This window comes from Arvicola amphibius, chromosome 10 (genome assembly GCF_903992535.2).
Source record: "Arvicola amphibius chromosome 10, mArvAmp1.2, whole genome shotgun sequence".
NCBI classification, from domain to species: Eukaryota; Metazoa; Chordata; class Mammalia; order Rodentia; family Cricetidae; genus Arvicola; species Arvicola amphibius.
This window is the reverse complement of record NC_052056.1, coordinates 71,835,159-71,856,177: the sequence shown is the minus strand read 5'-3', so window position 1 is coordinate 71,856,177 and position 21,019 is coordinate 71,835,159. Positions and strand designations below refer to the sequence as shown.

The window sequence follows — 21,019 nt, the reverse complement described above, 5'->3', positions numbered from 1 at the left end:
CCTGAGAAGTGGCTTTGCAGAATGTATCATTGCCAATGAATGACACAAGCCCTGTTTTGGGTTCTTGTTTTTTTTTTTTGTTTATTTGTTTGTTTTTGTTTTATCCAGACAGGGTTTCTGTGTAGCCCTGGCTGTCCTGGAACTCACGCTATAGACCAAGCTGGCCTCGAACTCACAGAGATCTGCTCATCTCGGCTTTTCAAGTGCTGAGATCAAAGGCGCACATCACCAAACTCACTTCCTGTTTCCTATCTTAAACTTTGACTCTCAATTCTTTTTAATCTAGTGGGGTTGGATGCATTCCCTTTTATAATACCCATTATCGTTAATAAACCCATTTATTCTGTCATATGGGGAAAAAAGAAGGAAGTTAAGAATCTGGGATGTGGTGAAGTCATCCCAGAAGACGGTAAGATAAAGTAAAAGATTAATATTAAAAATGCCTGAAAGGAAAGAAAATTATGAAAAGACTATTAGAAATCCTTGTGGTTGTAGAGACTCTCTTCTCTGTTTGTTTTGCAAGTAAAAGGCTTCCTGTGCTGGTGATGTATAGAATCTGTGGAATCAGCGATTCTTACTGAGCCATTTGGCTACCACCAAACCTCAGTCCTTAGCCTTCCCTCATTCTGGGAAACTCTGAAGATGTCTTTCATATTCTCTTGTTATTTTTGTTGGCATAGTGTTTTGTTTGTTTGCTTGTGGCAGGGTCTGTCTCACAGTGGCCTAGAACTGACTTTGTAATACATGCTGGTCTAGAATTTGTGGCAATCCTCCTGCCCTAGCTTCTGGAATGTTGGGATTATAGACCTAACTGACTTTGAGATTCTTAAGGTATATAGCCTTGACTGTGCTAAACTCTCTCCAATTTTATCCTCTAAATGTATGATTACTAATTTTCATTTAGAAATAGCCAGAGGCACTTCGTCTCAAAGGGTATTAAATGACCCCACATACAAAATTAATGATAATGTATTCATAAGTAAGCAAGTTATAAGTGTAAAACATGATTGCATTTTCACAGCGCCTGCCAGGCCCACTGAAATGGACTTGGACTTGTGAAGGGCATCTTGGGAAAGTTTATGAAGAACGTCCTGTTCCTGTGAGCCGAGGCTGCTGCTGTACCCCACAGTCTGAGGCCAGATGGGCCAGGGGCGAGTGTGGCCCTTGCACTGCAGTCTGCAGACCTTTGCATTTTATCTTTTGGAAGAGTTCGTGTTAGTGGAATCATGTAGTATTGTATGGTTTCTCTGTTTCTCTGTTTTCTCTTAAAATCATTTGGGATTCCCCCATGTTATTGTATATCTTTATAAGTTCATGCTTCAGGTGTAACAACAGAGAACCCATTTAAGGATTCCAGTTCTCTCTCTCTCTCTCTCTCTCTCTCTCTCTCTCTCTCTCTCTCTCTCTCTCTCTCTCTCTCTCTCTCTCTCTCTCTCTCTCTCTCTCTCTTCCCTTTTTTTGGTTTTTTGAGATAGGGTTTCTCTGTGTAGAACAGCTTTCTACTACATTTTCCATGTTATTGCTAGAGTCCTGGCGATTGCCAACGTGTCAGTAAACTGTGCCAGAAGAACCCTGAGGACTTCCTTCCTCAGAAGTTAGTTCTCACCTTCCTTTGTGTGGGTTCCATGGATGGAATTCAGGCCATAGGCTTGGTGGTAAGCATTTTTACCTTCTCCGTCATCTTGGTGGCCCATGAGCATCATTAACTCTTAAGAAAACTCATTGTTCCTTTGTACATACCTAACTACTCTTATTTTATTCATAGTTGTGACAGGCTCGTTGTCTGATTTCTAAATTCATAGCATATGTATCCACGCTTGCGCGCGCGCACACACACAATACTCAGGCAAATTTGGTGGACATACTGACTGCCCAAGCAGCTTTCCTAAGCACTATGAGATTTGATGGCTACTCACCAACCAAGACCAGACACTGAGAAAGAAGAAAACCAAGTTGACCAAACACATACAGCAATAAAGCAGTCATTAATATCCTCTACTTTGCAAAGAGATTTAGAAATGGTACTTTATATAGTTGCTCTGGGTGATAGGATTGTTGAATTATGTCTTTTGAAAATTATCCTATGAGGGCTGTAGTGGTGGCAAAGTGCTTAGGAGTGCTTGCTGGTCTCCCAGAGGACCCCAGTTCAGTTTCCAGCACCCATCCCAGGCAGCTCACAACCAGCTATAACTCCAGGTGGCACGTAAAGGCACCCCGGCATGCATGGGCTATGCTTACACACACATACACAGAAATAAAAATAAATCTTTTTCAATGTTCATACGAGTGCTACAGAGATGGCTCAGGCACTAAAGTGCTTGCCGCACAAGCATGTGCACCTGATTTTGGACCCCCGCATCCACCTAAAATATGGAGCTTGACAGCACACACCTGTAATCCCAGTGACGTGACAAGGGGCGCGGCTGAGAATTACACCAGACATTGACTTCCGGCCTTCCCTTGCATGTAAACATATGTGCACAAATGTGTATGCACAGGAATGCATACACAAAAGGTTTGTATGCACACATTTATTAAACGCGCTCTTGCTGTGAGTTCAAGTTATAATTCCAGAGGAAGTTGCTGACTATGCCTCTAGATGCTACCCTCTGTAAAACTAGACTCTGTGTTGAGAGGCTGCATCACCTTTCCTTCACAGACAGTCTGTTGTTCACAGTGTTCTTTCCATCAGCTGCCGTGCACACTTATTTTCTGTACCTAAAGCAAATACTATTCCTTGATGCCCTTCCTTGTTGTCATTATTTGGGTGGCTGGAGATGACCAAGGACTCTTTAATAATGTACAGTCTCAGCTATGTTGGGAATAGAAATGGAAGCTACCCCAATGAATAAAGCATGGGGTGTGTTAAATAATTGAATAGATACGGATGACTCCCTAGCACCGAGTCTAATTCAGATTCTAAAACAAAAAAAAAATATATATATATATATATATATATATATATATATATATATATTGATCATTGGCAGTTTCAGATTTCTCTTCTTGGTAAAGCTCAAGATGTTCTGGTGTGTTTTCCAAAACTTCATCTGTATGGACTTGGTACTTAGGAGGCTAAAGCACAGGACCGCCTTTGTGCCAAGAGCGTGTTGGGAAGGAGACTGCTGAGTCTAAACGTGACAGTCTCACGCAGTGAGTCGGCCCTACTGACACTCTGTTTACCGTTGACGGTGAATTGGCACCCAGACTCGCCGCTGCTGGAGTCTTTGCCCAGATCCATCCTCTGCAGTAACGCTTCCTCTGAGAAGCGATTGGTAATCCGGTGATCGCTTCTTTCGTCATCCCTCCGCCAGCGTTGTGCCTGTCAGCCACACCAGTCCTGTGATAAGGGGCTTCAAGGAATGGTGGTGCAGGAATCCAGTTCTACTAACCGAATTCTCCTCAAACAGAGTGGGGTGTGGTGGCACAGACGCAGTCTTAGTACTTGAAAAGCTGAGGCAGGAGGATTGTGTGTTTGAGCCTGCCTGGGCTATATAGCAAGATGACAGCATGTGTGTGGATAAAGGTGTGCTCTTGGTTTCTGGCTGGGGTAGCCTGTGCTCAATGCCTGTGTTTGGCAGCTAGCTGAAAGAGGGTCTACTGAGGACTGGAGTAACCGGGGAAAGTGTGTAAAGCTGTCAGAGGCCTGGACCTCAGTTAGTGTTAGCTTCTGTTATTATTTTTTCTTTTTCTTTTTAATCTGTGGTGCTGGAGACTGAACCCAGAGCTTTGGACATGCTGGGCAAGCACTGTATCACTGAGCTACATCCCCGAACCAGTTGCTATTAATATATTATTAACATGCAATACACAGATAATAAATTTTTTATATTCATATGTGTTTCTCTCCTTGAGGTGAAACATCCCATTATATCTGGACCTGTATTTGCTGCTGAGCTAAATAGCCAGGAGGGCCAGGAGAATCAAGGTATAGAGATAATAAGACTTGAATCTACACTGTGTGAATTTGCACATTTATTAGAATTAATAGTGTCTCCTGAAAAACAAAAGTCATGGCAAGTCTGCCAGCAGTCTATAATTTCAGTATTTCCAATTGACAGAGCCAGTGAGCTAGCAAAGGTGGCAGAAGGCCCTTTGACAGCATCCTGTGGGCAGAGTGTGGGGTGGACTGCTCAGAGGCAGTGCAGACCCTTCGCTGGTTCCTCTGGCTCCGTGACTGTGTGTTCCCATGGGGCCCTGTAGGTTAGTGTGCATTCTGACCTTAGCACCACCCGGCACAATGCAAGAACGCGGTGGCCTGCATTCACCTTCCTGCCTGCCTCAGGCTGCGCTGCCCCACTGAGCAGTCAGAATGCCTGGCAGCGGCTTGGTAAGAGAAGTGTGCTAGTGCAATTTCTCTCCTTTATGGCCTGCTCGGAGTCGTGCTGCTCTTAATAGTAGTGTCAGACAGTGCTTTATAAAAGATTTTTGAGATTATAATAGAATTATACCATTTCCCCCTTCCATCTCCTCCTTTCAGATTCCCCCATGCATCCTGCCCCTTGCTCTCTTTCAAATATATGGCCTCCTTTTCCTTCCTTGCTGTCACACACAAACGTACACACTCGCACACGTATACACACACACACTACACACGTACACACACACTCCTAAATGCATAAACACAACCTGCTCAGTCTGTATAATGATACGTGTGTGAGTGTTTTCAGAGCTGAGCATTTGGCATTGGACAACCAGTTGGTGTGCTCTTCTCCAGGAAGACTGTTTCTCCCCATCTCAGAGCCACTTAGTTGCATGGAGCTCTTTTTTTGAGGGTTAGCCTCTTGGGCTTTCGCCCTTCCGTGTTGGCTTGTCTAGTGGTGTCGTCCTTGTTCAGGGTATGTTTAGGCAGTGTCTTAGGGTTTCCATTGCTGTGAAGAGACACCATGACCACGGCAACTCTTATAAAGGAAGACATTTAACTGGGTGGATTACAGTTCAGAGATTAGTCCATTATTATCATGTCAGGACATGATGGCATGCAGGCAGATGTGGTGCTGGGGAAGGAGCTGAGAGTGGAGAAGGAGCTGCATCTTGATCCCACAGGCAACAGGAAGTGATCTGACTGTCACACTGAGTAAAGCTTGAGCAAAGGAGATCTCAAAGCCCACCCTCACAGTGACACACTTCCTCCAACATGGCCACACCTGTTAGTAGTGTCACTCCCTGTGACTTCATGGGGACCAACTACATTCAAATGACCACAGGCAGTAATGTTGAAACTTTATGGGTGTAGCTTCTGACTTCCCTAGGAGACACAGTCTCACAGCAAAATCCTTGTTGACCCCTGAGCCTTACAGCATGAGTTGCCTTGCAGGGGTGTCAGTCGGAACAGGCCTCTACAATTCTGCATTTTGATTGGTTGCGGGTCTTTTTGAAATGGTCTCCATCTGTTGTTGCAAAGAGACCTTTTCTTGATGGGAGATGATGACTGCACTTATCCAGTTAGACTCTGGGAAAGGATGCCCAGACAGTTGTTGCTAAGCAGCATGCTACCCACCACCTCCCTAGAGCCAGCACCTGACTTCATAGCCATGACCAGCATCCGGGTAAATGGTATTTTCCCCATACATCCGCTAAGGCAGAAGAGGACATTTCCTAATGGGACACCCACATCTATAGAGTCAGTGACTGACACCAGTTTCAGTTTTCTCTGCAAACCAAAAAATCCGGAGATGCCTTGGCAGTGTGGACTCGGCTCTGCAGCTTGCGTTTCCAGCTTTGGCCAGTGCGTCTTTGGCAGTGGATTGCTATAGGGCCCTCCGGAAATGTAAATGACAGTGCCTGCCATGGCTACTCATTTATCATATAGACAGTGGTAATTTGAATTCAGAAAAGAGATTCTGTGGAGCCCCCAAAGCTACCTTCACTAGTACATTTGGAGAATAGATCAGTCTGACTAGACTGCGGTTCCTTCCTGAGAAACATGCTTAGTCTGCAAAGAAATGTGTGACATAGTACATATCGACAACATGTCATTTATTAGAAACTGTTAAGTGTTTTCATTCTGATCATCAGATTACATATCTGTGCTAACCCCACTCTACCCCACTAAGGGAGTTATTAATCTTTCAGCATTTATAAGTCTTCAAATTGTCTCCTTTTTCAAACTAAATAAGGCATAGAGACTCCAGGAATGGTCAGCGTGGCCCCAGGTCCACGGTCCATGAACCCTGCAGTAGCTTAGCACTTGTTTCCGGGAGTCTGATCTGGGAACAAATGGTCTTTTCACTTTCAAATGCAAACATCCTTCTCTGTGGCCGCCTCAAGGTTCTTTTCTCCAGTGACTTAAAGACAATTTTGTTTTCAAATTCATATTCTTGGGCTGGCAAGATGGTTCAGCATGCGAAGAAGGCTCCTGCTGCCAAGCTTACAGCCTGAATGCATTGCCCAGGACTCACATGGCAGGAGAAAAGATTTAGCTCCAGCAAGCTGTCCTCTGACCTCCACACTGTCCCTGTGGCCTATAGGTGTGGGTGTGGGCACACACAATGAAGGAAATGTGATTTTAGGAAACCCATGGTCTCATCTGAGCTCATTCTTAATTATATAGATAAATAAGCAATTCTCACAGGGCATGGTGGCTGCAATCCCAGCATGCAGTAGGCAGAGACAGCATTCTAAATTTGAGGTCATTCTTACGTGTGTGCGCACACGCGCGTGCACACACACTCACCTAAACACAGGCACACACACACACACATGCATGCTTCCTTATTTTAGAATTCAGCACTTATGAATTAAAGTATAAATAACAGTTTATTGATTCGGCACCAAGTGCAAGCCAGGCATGCTGTGTTGCCGTCTTTAACCCTCATTAGAGCCTTACACAGAAGCACAGGAACCAAGACGAGTGAGTGACCCAGAAAGCCTGAGCCCAGAGCTCATGTGTTCCCTAACGATGCTAAATATATCTAATTGTCTTTTCCCATGAGCAGTGTTTTCCTAGAGATATTTTCTTAAATTAATAAAATAATCTAATTTAAAACACATCAAAGATAAAACTATGGGAATTATGTTTTCCTCCTCTCAAATATCAGAACAACTGGATGTTAATATTCTCTCAAATATCTGCTTTAAACTTGCTTGCATTTTGTGATTTATTAAAACCTAGAGTATAAAAATAGCTGCCGTAGTTAAAGGCAAAGGAAATTAAATATGGAGAGAAGTTACAAGTATCTGGGTTTCCTCTTTCCTGCGTCTCTCCCCTGGCCTCTGAGCTGCTGGCTCTGGCTCCCTTGTCAGCTCAGGTGCGTTTCATGAGCCCGTCTCACTATTCCTCTCCAGCAATGGATTGATCTTGGCTTTTCTTCTTCACAGTTTTTTTCATTTTTTAAAAGAAAATCTTACTGGTGTTCCCTGGTTCTTCCTTTATTCCCCTTGATTTTATATGTCTGTTGAATATGTATCTTTTTATTTTAGATTTGGTTAGCCAGGCATAGTGGTGTGTTTCTAGAAGCCCAGCATCCCAGAGACTGAGGCCAGAGGACTGTGAATTCTAGACCAGCCTGAGCTGCCTAAACAAATACAAACATTCCAACCAGCTCATCAGACAACAAAAACTCCACCCAGGCATGCCAAAAAAAGAAAATGATGGCGAGTAAATATGAATCCAGGTCTCTCTTCCTCCCGGCCTTCTGTCTTACACTGTTATGATTTTGATATCAGTATGAAATGCATGGAGCTGGGTATGGTGGTTTATGCTTTTAATCCCACACTGGGGAGGCCAAGGCAGGGGACTTTCTGTGAGTTAGAGGCTAGCCTGATCTGTGTGGTGAGTTCTAGGACAGCCAGAGCTACATAGTGAGACTATCTAAAGAAGAAAAGGAGGGCGATAAATAAACAAATAAGTACGATAATGCCAGGAGGTTGGTTGGAAAGAGCTCGTCACTCATGAATAGCTCTCAAAATAATGTGTAGTTTAAATTTTTGTTCAATTTTGATCATACTTGTTTACATTTATGTCCAATTTTGAAGACTTTATTTGTGGGGCTAAATTTTCTAAAACTTTGATTTATTCCTACTCACTAAATGAAAATGAAATTCTGAGCTTAATTAACAACATTATCCTCTGTTAGCAACATGGGGGAAAATGTGTGACCTAGGACGTCCATTTGACCACCTTGCCTCTTTCTTCTGTCTCTACCCTTGCATCCTGGGATGTTGGCACATAGCCAGGGTAATTTCCAGAAATTGGCAGCTGCCTGCCAAGTGTGCAGCTGTGCTGTCTAACCCTGGCCTACTCATTTTGTGTACAAACCGCTTCTTCCTTTTGAGGCCGAGAATTTCACAGGGCCGAAGTGTGTCCCAAGGCAGGGAAGGGCACCACGTGTGCTCCTGTAGCCAGAGCCTGAAGGTGGCGACAGCTTACAGCCCCTCCACGCCGTGTCCATGTGGAAAGCCTCTGCCTCTCTGGCTCTCCGCACCTTTTCCATTTGCCTGTCAATGTGTTAAAAATTTTGCTTTATCCCCTTCCTTTTAATAAATAATAATGTTGATTTTTCATGAATAAAAACAAAAAAGCAGCTGGGTGGTGGTGGCGCACGCCTTTAATCCCAGCACTCGGGAGGCAGGGGCAGGCGGATCTCTGTGAGTTCAAGGCCAGCCTGGTCTACAAGAGCTAGTTCCAGGACAGGCTCTAAAGCTACAGAGAAACCCTGTCTCGAAAAACAAAAAACAAAAAAACAAAAACAAGCAAACAAAAAAAACCACCACCAACAACAGCAAAGCAGTCAGTTCCCGAGAAAGTGCCTGAAAAACACTTGGACCCGGAGAGGGACACTGAGTCCCCACTACAAGAGCAAATGACAGGACGGCGAGAGGGAGAGAGGGTTGCGGCTTCCCGTCGGCTTCTGCTTGCCAGCTCTTCCCTGTGCAGCGGCAGTGGGTGGGCGGACACGCAAACAGGTAGAATTTAGATATTTTTATCTTCCTACACTCTTCTGAAATATAGCTCTGATCGCATTTGAATATAGTCATGGTGATGGTTTTTCCTCCCCTTTGTTTGCGACTGTCAATTTCCCTGCCTTTGTGATTTTGTGTTGGCGCTGGCATTCTCTGGGAGCACAAGGGACACCTGTTAGGCCGGTGCACACAGTGAGGCTGCCTTCGGGTCTGCCGGCCGCCATAGAGTGCTGAGCCTTGCCGGCCTGTGCTGCTGTGGAGAGCTGCAAGCTGGCCCCTGTGGCGGTCCTGTGCCTCCTCAGCACACCTTCGGTTCAGCTGGAGCAGATCTGAGCTACTGTTTCCTTTGGCATCTGTTCTGGTGGTATTGTGGCTGTTTATTCCTCTAACAACCAGCCAGGCTAATCGAAGGAGCTAGGAGGACAAGGGAAGGCTCCTCCCAGCCTTGCCTCTGGCAAGCAGGCCAGACTTGATTTGTATAGAGAACAGTTGGGGTGAACTTCAATCCCTGAATGTCCAGCTAGATTCCTCCAAGTCCTGTGTCCAGAGAGTATTGAGGAGTGGAGTCTAACATTCATGCTCTGGCCCTCAAGGGCAATGGCAAAAGCCTGCGGAGTCTGGGAGTCTCTTGGACTCCTCTGACCAACGACCAAAGGGAGGACTTTCATGGCTGACACTAGGGATTTTATTAGTCTATGGCTCTTAGGGGCTCATTAGCATCCCAGTGGCATAACTTCATTTCAATTATTTATATATGTATGCACATACACTTATATAACATTTTTTGTTTGTTGGTTGGTTTTGTTTCGTTTTAATTTTTTATTTATTTTACACACCAATCACAGTTTCCCCTCCCACTCTTCCTACTGCCCTTCCCTACTCCCCCCTCAACCCACCCTCCATCCACTTCTCCAAAAGGGTAAGGCCTCCCATGGGAGTCAACAAAGTCTGACACATTAAGTTGAGGCAGGACTAAGCGCCTCCTCCCCTGCATCAAGGCTGAGCAAGGCATTCATTCCACCATAGGGAATGGGGTCCAAAAAGCCAGCTCACACACCAGGGAGGGATCCTGGTCCCACTACCAGGGCAGAGATGGCAAAGATTTTCTCCTTCTCTGGGGGCTTCCTCTTCGTTCGGTTGCTTTGTTTCTTGTTGCACGGGATATTTTAGTTTTATGAGGTTCCATATTCAATTGCTGGACTTGACTCCTGCTAGAGTGGAGTCTTCTTGAGAAAGTCCTTCTCTACACCTGCGTCCTCTGGCCGCTCACATTGAGCTTCTGCTCCATCTGGAGTTGATTTTTGTAACAGGTGTTACATTCAGGTGTGACTTCATCCTACTGTGTGTAGATAACGAGTTTTCCCTGTACCATTTGCTGAAAATGCTGTTTTCTCTCAGCTGTGTTTTCGGCACCTTTGCCAGATGTGCAGTGGCTGTGACCACACAGTCTCAGGCTTGGGTATTCTAGCATCTTCCCAAACACTGAATTCCATCCAGTTTGTTCTTGTTTCTCATCACGTCACTTGTTTGTGCCCCTTCCTGATTTTTACTGTAGACTCCAAATCTATGTAGGTTTCCCTCCTAGGGCTGCTTCCAGTGTGACCAGAGTTCTGCTTGTTGTTTTCATTTTCCTCTGATTCCAGGAATTTTCCATTTCTTTCTAGAGCTCTGACCCAATCATCACTCAGTGATGAGTTGTTCAGTCTCTGTGGGTTTGTGTATCCACCGGAGATCTGTATGCTGTTGGTCTCGAGCTCTGTAACACCATTGTCAGAAAGAAACATGGCGTTGTTTCTCTTTTGCTAAATTTTTAAAATTTTGTTTTGTGCCTTAAGATGTGGTCTGTTTTAAAGAATCTTCTATGAGCTGTTGGGTATAATTTATATTTTTTCATGTTTGGGTAATACTCTGCAGCTGTTAGGTTCATTTGATATATAATCTCATTTAATTCTGATGCCTTTGATTGAGGCATTGCAGGCAATTTTTTATTTTAAAAAATAAAATAGCCGGGCGGTGGTGGCGCACGCCTTTAATCCCAGCACTCGGGAGGCAGAGGCAGGCGGATCTCTGAGTTTGAGGCCAGCCTGGTCTACAAGAGCTAGTTCCAGGACAGGCTCTAGAAACTACAGGGAAACCCTGTCTCGAAAAACCAAAAAAAATTAATTTTTAAAATTTATTCTTGGAAGATGTACGCTGATTGCTGTCTTTTGTGTTCTTGGCTTATTTTGTGTTTCAGCTTCATTGATTTTCTTTCTGTAGCCTCTTGGCTAGGCTTATTCTTCCCTTCAGTCTGGTGTTGCTTTTATTATTCTCTGTAGGGCTGGCGGGTACATACGAAATTTTTGAGGCTGTTTCTATCATGGAAAGTTTTTCTTTCTCCTTCAACGGTAGCAGAGAGTTTTGGTAGGTATAGTAGTAGTCCAGCTCCTGGCTCACATGTGGGCATATCAGGAAGCTGAGGAAGGGGAGTGCTGGTGCTCATCTGCTTACACCAGCCCATGGGATGGTAATACCCACACCCAGGAATGGTCTTTCTTCTTAGTCAGACTTTTCTAGAGATACCCAGACCAATAAACCCCCAAATGCATATCACTAATGTACTAAGTGTCTGCAATGCAATCAAGGGACAATCAGAATTAGCCACTGGGGGCTGACGAGGCAGCACGTTCAGTAAAGTGCTGGCCACACTAACTTTAAGACTGAGGTTCAATCCCCAGAATCCCTGTAAAAAGCCAGGACTGGTGGCACGTGCTTGTAATGCCAGTCCTGGGAAGGCAGAGACACACAGATGCCTGGAGCTTGCTGGTCAGGCATTTAGTCTAATTCCTAGACTGGGTTCCCAGCAAGAGACCCTGTCTCAAAAAGCAAGGAAGATAGTGCTCGAGGGATGACTCCCAAAATTGTTCTCTGACTTTCATACATGTGTACATGCACAAATGATCACCTGCCCACATAGAAACACCAGCACACATATCCACATACAAACAGTAGTTTGTTTGTTTGTTTTAAGTGAACCATGGTGCCCCTCCCTCCATTGCTATTACTACTGCTTGGTTCAGGCCCCATTCTCTTTTTGAACTCTGCCTCCTAACCAGACCTTCAATCTTTCTCTTCCAACTCACCTTTTACTTCCATTAATGTGATTTTAATTTACAAGTTTGACCGTTTCACGCCTATGCTTAAATTCCTTAGTGGCCCTCTATTGTCTTATGGGTCACATCCCAAAAGTTTAGCTTGTTACATAGGTCCACCATAGTCTGACCTTGACCTTCTTTTTCTAAGAGTTGTCCCTTATGTTCCCCTGACCCCCCTAGAATGCTGAGCTTTTTTCCTGATAAATGACTGTTTCCATGGCATCTCTGGATACATACAATGTTGTGCTTTCTCTGAGCTCCCACTGCACAATGTGTGTATCTGTGTAGAGTATCCCACCATGTTGCTATTATTTATTTATCTTGCCCTCTAAGTTATAAGATAAGAATAGGAACCTATATACCATTCATTAATGCCTAATATGCAACATAGCATGTGATAGCTCAATAAGTATATGAATGGATGGATGGATGGATGGATGGATGGATGGATGGATGGATATGTGGATGGATGGATGTGTGGATGAATGGATGGATGGATGTGTGGATGGATGAATGGATGGATGGATGAATGGATGTGTGGATAGATGGATGGGTGGGTGGGTGGATGGATGGATGGATGGATGGATGTGTGGATGGATGGATGGATGGATGTGTGGATGGATGGATGGATGTGTGGATGGATGGATGGATGGATGGATGGATGGATGGATGTGTGGATGGATGGATGGATGGATGGATGGATGTGTGGATGGATGGATGGATGGATGGATGGATGGATGGATGGATGGATGGATGTGTGGATGGATGGATGGATGTGTGGATGGATGGATGGATGGATGGATGGATGGATGTGTGGATGTGTGGATGGATGGATGGATGGATGGTTGGATGTGTGGATGGATGGATGAGAGTTCAGAGGATAGGATATTTTCACTCATTCACAGATATAAGGTGATGGAAAGTTTAAAGGAGGTTAAAATCTGGGCCTCAGTAGAAGACTGAGAAAATAATTAAAAAGCTATTTTTTATCCACAGTCCTCCAACAGAGGGTAATACCGAGATACTCATCACCTCCATGTTAAAATCCAGAGCTCCCTACATTCTAATCCCCATCTGCCCATTTGCATCTCTCTCTGTGCACATAATGTAAGCTACATCCCAGCCTCCTGCATCTCTCTCTGTGCACATAATATAACTACATTCCAGCCTCCTGCATCCATCTCTGTGAACATAATGTAACCTACGTCCCAGCCTCCTGCATTTCTCTCTGTGCACATAATATAATTCCATTCCAGCCACTTGCAGTTTCTCACTACCCCATAGTCTTTCATACATGTCTTGATTCATACTTTCCTCTGCAGATGCAAGAATCAGCTCTCTCCTCAAAGGGGATAAGAGATAGTTTGTTTTGGAGGCAACTATGAGTGACCATGGTCCAGGAACAGACTTATATCACCCTGAACTCCCTGTTCAAGTTTAGTAATCATTTCATGAAGTTGACTAGTACCAGGACAAGGAAAGCCATACACACCCTTTTCAAGTACATCGGTGGGAACATCACCTAGGTTGGTTACAGCACAGACTGAAAAGCAACTTCTCCCTGGAGTAGAAAGGGTGCTGTCCTCTACACTAATCGGGATGAATGGACTGAGACCGTTAGTGGCATATGAAAACTTTCAGGAAATCTCTGCTGTAGGCCTTGGATATTACCCGACAGCATTCTAAGCTTTGGGGTCTGTTCACACTTTCCAAAGGATTTACCTGTCAGTCACAAAAATGTTAGATCACACACAGAGATGGGCAATAAATGGCTATTATGGAGGCCCAAGATGACGCAAGATAATTTGGCTGTGTAAGGAGCCCTGTTGCCCCATCACACAGGAAAAGCCAGGGGTTGAATCTTTAGGCTGCGTTTTATTTCAAGACCCAACAGTCAGCAGAGAAGACTGCATTAGCATCCTGAAGATCTGTCTTCATGTCTTCTTCAGCCAGCAGATTAGATAGCAAGGAAAGACAAAGGCAGTCAGTGGCCTTCCAGTTCAGTCAGGCAGGGGTCAGTCTTGTCTCGGGTTTACCGTGCTGATGCCTTTCTCCTTAGTCTCTCTGGAGCAGTGGAAACACCTAGGCCTCAGAGCCATACTTGTTCTGAACAGACACTCTAGGAGCCGTCTAGAATGAAGGTTAGTGCAGAGCGAGCCAACCACTATAGCAGTGTGTGGATTCCTTTCTGGCAGAGTGAAGTATGAGTGAGTCTCACAGCGTAGACTGTGCAGTGCCCGTCACCCGCCGTCTTCCAGCCTTCCTGGTCACTGAAGTCTGGCCTGTCATCAGCCTCTGTGGTCGCAGCTGCTCTCCAGGATCTTCTGTTCTCACCCACAGACCAGTCCCCCCTCCCTCTCCTCTCATTGCTCGTGCTTTCCCAGCTTTGATTCCTGAGCTTCCTTCACGGGAACCAGAGTTTAACACCTTCGGGCCTCTGTCCCCATATGACCCCTTTCTTCTGGGAGAGCACTTACTTGATTCACGATAAGCACCATCTCATTGATCTCTGGGGTCCAGTTTTTCACGTCTGTGAAGTAGGATCATCTTTGCATGTTGGCTTCTAGCACAGTCTAGATGCTCACAGAGAAGGGCCAGGCCACTTTGGGTCACAGATTTGCTAGTGAAGCTGGAGACTGGAGTCCAGCTGCAGAGGCAAAAGAAATGCAGAAAAGGGAGCAGGTGAGTGGATAGGTGGCAGGTTATGCTGGGCAGATGTGACAGGCAGACAGTGGTTGAACAGACTGAGACAGTAGGCCACGCCGAGCTGAAGTCCCAGGGCAGCTGGGAGGTCTCTCAGGTATCACAGGTGTCTGATGGCAAGTCAGCGAGGCTGTTGCCACAGCAGTGTTAGTTAACCCACCGCTTCATGCAGCCTAGGGAGGGAGTTGCACCCTTTCCTTGGTCTAGAGTGTCCAGCAAGTGCTTGATCCTGGTTCCCCGGTAGTTTTCATATGCCACTAACGGTCTCAGTTCATTCATCCCGATTAGCGAAGAGGACAGCACCCTTTCTACTCCCAGGGAGAAGTTGCTTTTCATGGTGCTGCATGGGTGCCGCAGGCCACATGGTGCGGTTTACATGTCTACGCAGGTGTGCGATCGTCCTCTTAAAATGAAGTCGGTGTCAGAGGGCGAGACTCGGCCTGGGGAACTACCGTGTCCACGATGTGGAGTAACTTAGAGCAGAGGGCAACAGGGTCTCAGCATCAACCTTCTGGACAAGCTCTTTCCTGCTGAGCCTCCCTGGCCCAGAATACTTTTAGTTCTGTTCTCTTCTGTTCTGGTTTTTTTTTTTTTTTTGAGACAGGGCCTCATGTAGTCCAGGCTGGTCTTGAACTCCTGATCCTCCTGCTTCCACCTGCAGGTGCTGGGATTGCAGGTGTGCTCCACCCTGACCTGTCTCCATCTCTCCCTCCCCCATACTCTCCAATGTGGTAGCAGAGTTATTAAGGTCAGGCATCCCTAACCAGACAGGCTCAGCTGGCCTCAGAAAGCCAATTACAGAGATAAATTTTCAATGAAAAGCAAGCATGAGTGAGACAGAGGGACAGAGGCAGAAGCCGAGAAGGGGGAGCGCAAACCCAGTCCGAGTGGCCACCTCAAGAAGAGGGACAACGAGATCCACGGACTCTCGCTCATTCTCCAAATCCACCTTCAATGTCCTAGCATGACGCACAGGTTTAAGTAAAGGGCCAGAGTTACACACAACTAAGCAATTCTGGTCAGGGTGTGGTCCTGTCCACTGACCCACCATCACTAATGCATCATTGACTTAGCTCCAGTTTCTCCTGCAAGAGCCTCCGACAGGTTGCAGGTCTCCCTCTGGGAGACAAATTTCCCCTCTGCCTGACCCTGGGCTTTAGCCATTTTCTCCTCCTGTCATAAGAATTCCTTTTATTGTGGGGGGGGCATTGTTTCCAGAGTCTGACAGCCAAAGTGAGGGGCACTGTTCTTTAGAATATCCTTGATTCTGTCAGTCTGGTTACTAGTGCTCTCCTCTTGATTCTTACAACCTTTTCCAGTCTGGGTTCTGCATGTGCCTGAGACCATCTGGTACCAGTTGCTGTTGCATCTTCAAGGGCAATAGGGTCTTTCTTGGCCCCAGTGAGCTTTACTGAGGGTCCCAGGGTGCAGGGTGGTGAGCAGTCACCATGTCTGCACTGAAGGGACAGACACGGTTCCACCTGCTCACCCTCAGCAGCCCAGGGAATGCTCTTAGACTTTTAGAGACTTTAAGTCAGGCCTAACCTGGGTTGGTCACTTTGACAATGAAGACAGATTAGCCAGGGAAGTGAGGCATAGTTGGAGACTTTGGTGAAGCTGTTTTCATACAAGAGTTGGTGAAAGAGGCACTCGGAAAAAGATGCATCCAAATGCGGATATGTAACTTCCCAAGGGAGAGTAGGGGAAAGTAATTAATTGTCTTGATATTACCCATATATAACATTTCAGGGGCTCTCAAGTTACATCTCACAGGGTTGCTAAGAGACCTTTCTCTTCTCTCTTTTGTTAAGAGGGATAAATGAAGCAGCTCCAGATGCCATGAGAGGCACATGAAGGTGAAACCAGGAGCGGTAGTGGGCACAGGCTTAGTGGTGCCCTTACTCTGTCGGGAGCTTCCTGGGGAGCTTCCTAGAAGGTTTCAGGCTAGTGACTGAGAAGGAAGCAGGGTTTTGCACAGTTGATAAATCACACTGAAACTCTTGCTTCTTTGCTGGAAGAGGCCTCAGCTGGATCCCAGGGTGAGGGAGCTCCTTTTCCTTCTTGGGTTCCCATATTTTCTCCTGCTTTCTGTCCTGATCCATCCAGAGTCCCCTCACCCGGTGGCTTTCAAGTTCACATTGTCTTGTGTTAACATGATGAGGAATAAAGACTTGGGGGAAAGGAGTGAGGGAAATAAAAGTAAATTATCAAAGAAAGTGAGATTATTATTTGCTTTTTGTCATCTTCCAATTCATTTTTATATACCTTATTGTATTGTATTTTCTTATTATTCCTTAGGTGCCTGTTTGTTTTCTAACTAGACACAGAAAGGGCATGGATCTGGATGGGAGAGGAGGTGGGGAGGAACTGGGAGGAATGTACGGAAAGGAAACAGTAATCTGAATATATTGAATGAAAAAATATATTTCAATAAAAGGGAAAAAAGTGAGAATAACTCCCAAGTGGCCTTCCCAAGAGAGGGATACAAACACACTTCCACCTAGATTAGTGGCATTTTATTGGATTTATGTCAGTAACTGAAGAGACCGAGGTCCTCTTTATTGAATTAGACATCCTTTTTTATTGTGTTGGTGTGTGTGTGTGTGTGTGTGAGAGAGAGAGAGAGAGAGAGAGAGAGAGAGAGAGAGAGAGAGAGAGCACTGTGCGTGTGTGTGAGCACGTGTGCGTGCGTGCATGTGCATGTGTGTGTGTGTGTTCACATGGGTTCATGCACTACAGTAGATGTGTGGAGGTCAGCGGAAACCTTGGGGAAGTTAGTCTCTTCTGTCCATCATGTAGCTCCTGAGATAGAGTCAGGTCATCTGTCAGGCTTGGTGGCAGGAGCCTTTGCTTGCTAAGCCATCTCAGCTGCCCAAGACTGGTGGTTCTTTGAAGACACCATGGACAAAATTGGTGACCCGTCTAATAGGAGAGGCAATCACATACTGCTCATCCAATCAGGGTCACCTGTGTGCCTCTGTCTTCTCTCACACCTCTCTCTCTCTCTCTCTCTCTCTCTCTCTCTCTCTCTCTCTCTCTTTCTCACTCATTTGACTCATTTTGTAGGCTACTGGTTGAATCACATCTCTGTCTTGTTCATGGGCTGCCTTAATGGACTAGCTCACGATTCACCGTGAGCCCTCTCCCTCACTTCCTACAGGGAGCTCATGCCTGTCTTACTTACTGCAATGAGACTGGTTTATTTTTCTCACACTGTGGCTTCTGGTTCCATCCATGTTGTCACAAATGATAGTATATCATCCTTTTATGGCTGCTTAATGTACATCATATGCAATATTTGTGTATAGATCACACTTCTTTATATCCTTGATAGACTGATTTCCTGTCATGTGAGGATGCAGAGGTCTCCTTGACAGACTGATTTCCTGTCACGTGAGGAAGCAGAGGTCTCCTTGACAGACTGATTTCCTGTCCTCTGTGCAGTAGCAGACTGCTGGGCCACATGGTAGTTCTGCAGGTCCACCACACCGTTCCCCACAATCACGATGCTAATTCACAGTCCACTGACGGCAGTCAGCCCTTGCCCACACTTGCTGTCCCCTTGTGGTTCTGGCTTACACAAACCTGGTAATGTGGTGTTAAGCATTTTCTCATAGAGGTCTTGACTGTCCTAACTCTGTCTGCTTAAGCTTACTGCACATTTTGTCAGATTATTTTCAATGCTATTGAATTGAGTTCTTTAGGTGTTCTAGCTATTAACCCTCACCCGGTGTGTAGCTCACAGATAACCTTCTCCCGTTCTGTGGCTTTGTCTCTGCACAATGTTAGGTTGTTTCTTCTGCTGTGCGAGAGTCTTTCAGTTTCACATGATCTCCTTTGTTTCCTCCTTGAAGAGTCTCATCCTCCTTTCAACAAGTCTGAGATCGAGTTTTGTCACTTTGACTCATCGAGAGCAAATCTTAGTTTGCAGAGGTTCCGTCCTCCCCCAGCGTTTCTAGTGGATAGATCAGAGCTGGGGCTTCCTTGTATTTCCCGAGTCCGAGTGTACTATGGCAAGAACAGTTACGGTTCAGGCATTGCCTTGCCATGCACCTACGACGTTTACGAACCGAGTGCTGCAGAAGAGAAGCGATGCCAATGTCAGACACCAAAGCAAAGAGGAAAGACGGATTGTCACATATAATAGCCTCTATGTCATGTGTATGGATATATCAGAACAAGCTGTTTTCCCTGGTGATAAGGAAAATGGTTTTTTTCTGTTAAAATGGTAATAGAGAGAGATGGAAGCAAGAGGGTCACATGATAACCTGGCTCCAAAGAAGAGGTAGTGGGAGTAGAGCATGCTGGGATACTGTGAAGTCACAGCTGCGTGGCTCTTCTCAGTCTAACCGCCTGCTAGGAACTACTGTTCGTTTTTGTGTGGGCCCTTCCAGTATCTCTTCTTGACTATGTGGTCAGTGCCCTTTAAATGCTTTGTCTGTCCTGTGTCATACTTGTCCTGACCGTTCTTTATATATATATGTCGTGAACAGTTTCTCACAGTAGTGAATGCATTATTTTCCCCCACTGCACTGCATTCCATTATGTGTAATAACCTGCCCAACCTCCTCCTTGTTTCTGTGGTTTCTTAAACAATATGTATTTATTTTTATGTATATGCGTGTTTGCCTGAGTGTATGTATATATGTGTTTGCCTGAGTGTATGTATATGTGTGTTTGCCTGAGTGTATGTATATGTGTGTTTGCCCGAGTGTATGTATGGTTCACCATGTGTATGCAGGAGCCCACTGAAGTCAGAAGAAGTAAGCATTAACTAGATCCCCTGGAACTGGAGTTATGGACAGTTGTGAGCTGTCCTCTGAATGCTGGGAACCAAACCCAGGTCCTCTGAAAGAGCAGTAAGCGCATCTGAGCATCTCTCCAGCCCTGTATCAGTGTTTTGGTTGTAAGCAAACAGAAGTGGCCCAGTCCAAGCACTAAGGGAAGAGTGGCCTCACGTTCTCTTTCTTCCTCCAGGGTTTGGACTCCCCTCTTGCATCAGACCTCTATGGCCATAATCCTCTGAGTGTCGTCTCAGGACCTGGGCTACCCTCATGGCACAATGGCCAACCCTCAGGAGCACCTGAGCTGCTCCTACTCATCACACTTACCCTTGACTGAGAACAAAACCTCTAATGAGCACAATGAACTTGCAGCTATGGGAAACCACCCTTCACCCAAGCTCCTCGAGGACCCCCAGGAGAAGGCCATGCAGCCCGAGCTGCTAGAGACCACGGGCAGCCCCGTCTCTACAACAGTGCTGACCAGTGTAAGTGAGGATTCCAGGGGCCAGTTTGAGAACAGTGTTCTTCAGCTAAGGGAGCAGGATGAATCGGAGATGACAGTGTCCCCAGGGAACAGCAGCACGGTGGATGGAGAGAGCACTAACGGGACTGAAGACATCAAGATTCAGTTCAGCCGGTCAGGCAGTGGAGGCGGTGGGTTTCTCGAAGGACTGTTTGGATGCCTTAGGCCCGTGTGGAACATCATCGGGAAGGCGTATTCCACCGACTACAAACTGCAGCAGCAAGGTAAGCTAGAGCATGCATGTACTGGGAAGGTTCTTGGGCCACACTTCCCCCACTGCTCCCAGTAACTGAGTAATCCTTAAGGAGTGCACCAACAGTGAAGTCAGGTGACCACCCTGTTTAGGTGTCCTGCAGGCTTTCCAAATAGAACAAAGTCATACTTGGGGGTCCCCTTTTACTTGAAGCCAAATAGACTTTGTCGTCAGCCAGCCTATTGATATACAGAGTAGAGTACACACATGAGGTCATAGAAAGAAGCATTAGAGCTCCCATTTATTTGATCTCATTTAAGGTTTCTATTTTCAGGTCTTTGAAGATATCTAGTATTTTAATAAGCTGTATAGATATATAACATGAATAACTGATGCCATGAGGATGTTTAGCTTTTTTACTGATAATTTATAGGATCAAAGAGTCTGATGGCCAAAGTCGGGTGCAGTAGCGTGTACTTATAGTCCAACTATTCAGAGGCTGAGGTAGGACGATTACTTGAACTCAGTTAGACCAATGCGACTGCCACCTATAAAACAAAAACAACAACAACAAAAAATCCAAATTTAAACAAGTCTGATGACTACTAGACTAATTCACACTGACACCACGCTGTCCCCTGAGACTGCAGGACTGCCCTAGATTGTAATAAAAAGGATAACAAGGAATTTTTGTCTTGGAGTACGGGCACAACAGCCTCACACTTTGAGAACAGTGACTAACCAAGTCTGAGAAGCTTATAATCTCTCATTTTAAAAT

At 45.6% G+C, this 21,019-nt stretch overlaps 1 protein-coding gene across 2 annotated transcripts in view; it reads left to right on the top strand.

Annotated features, from left to right (window-relative positions):
* Positions 1–21,019, top strand: part of Map3k13 (mitogen-activated protein kinase kinase kinase 13) — a 107,344-nt gene that overhangs the window by 56,863 nt on the left and 29,462 nt on the right. For both annotated transcript variants that reach the window (XM_038346616.2, XM_038346615.2), the window contains exon 2: positions 19,719–20,272. In XM_038346616.2, coding sequence (XP_038202544.1) covers positions 19,804–20,272 — 469 coding nt within the window. In that variant the 5' untranslated portion in view covers positions 19,719–19,803. The remainder of the gene's footprint in view (positions 1–19,718; positions 20,273–21,019) is intronic.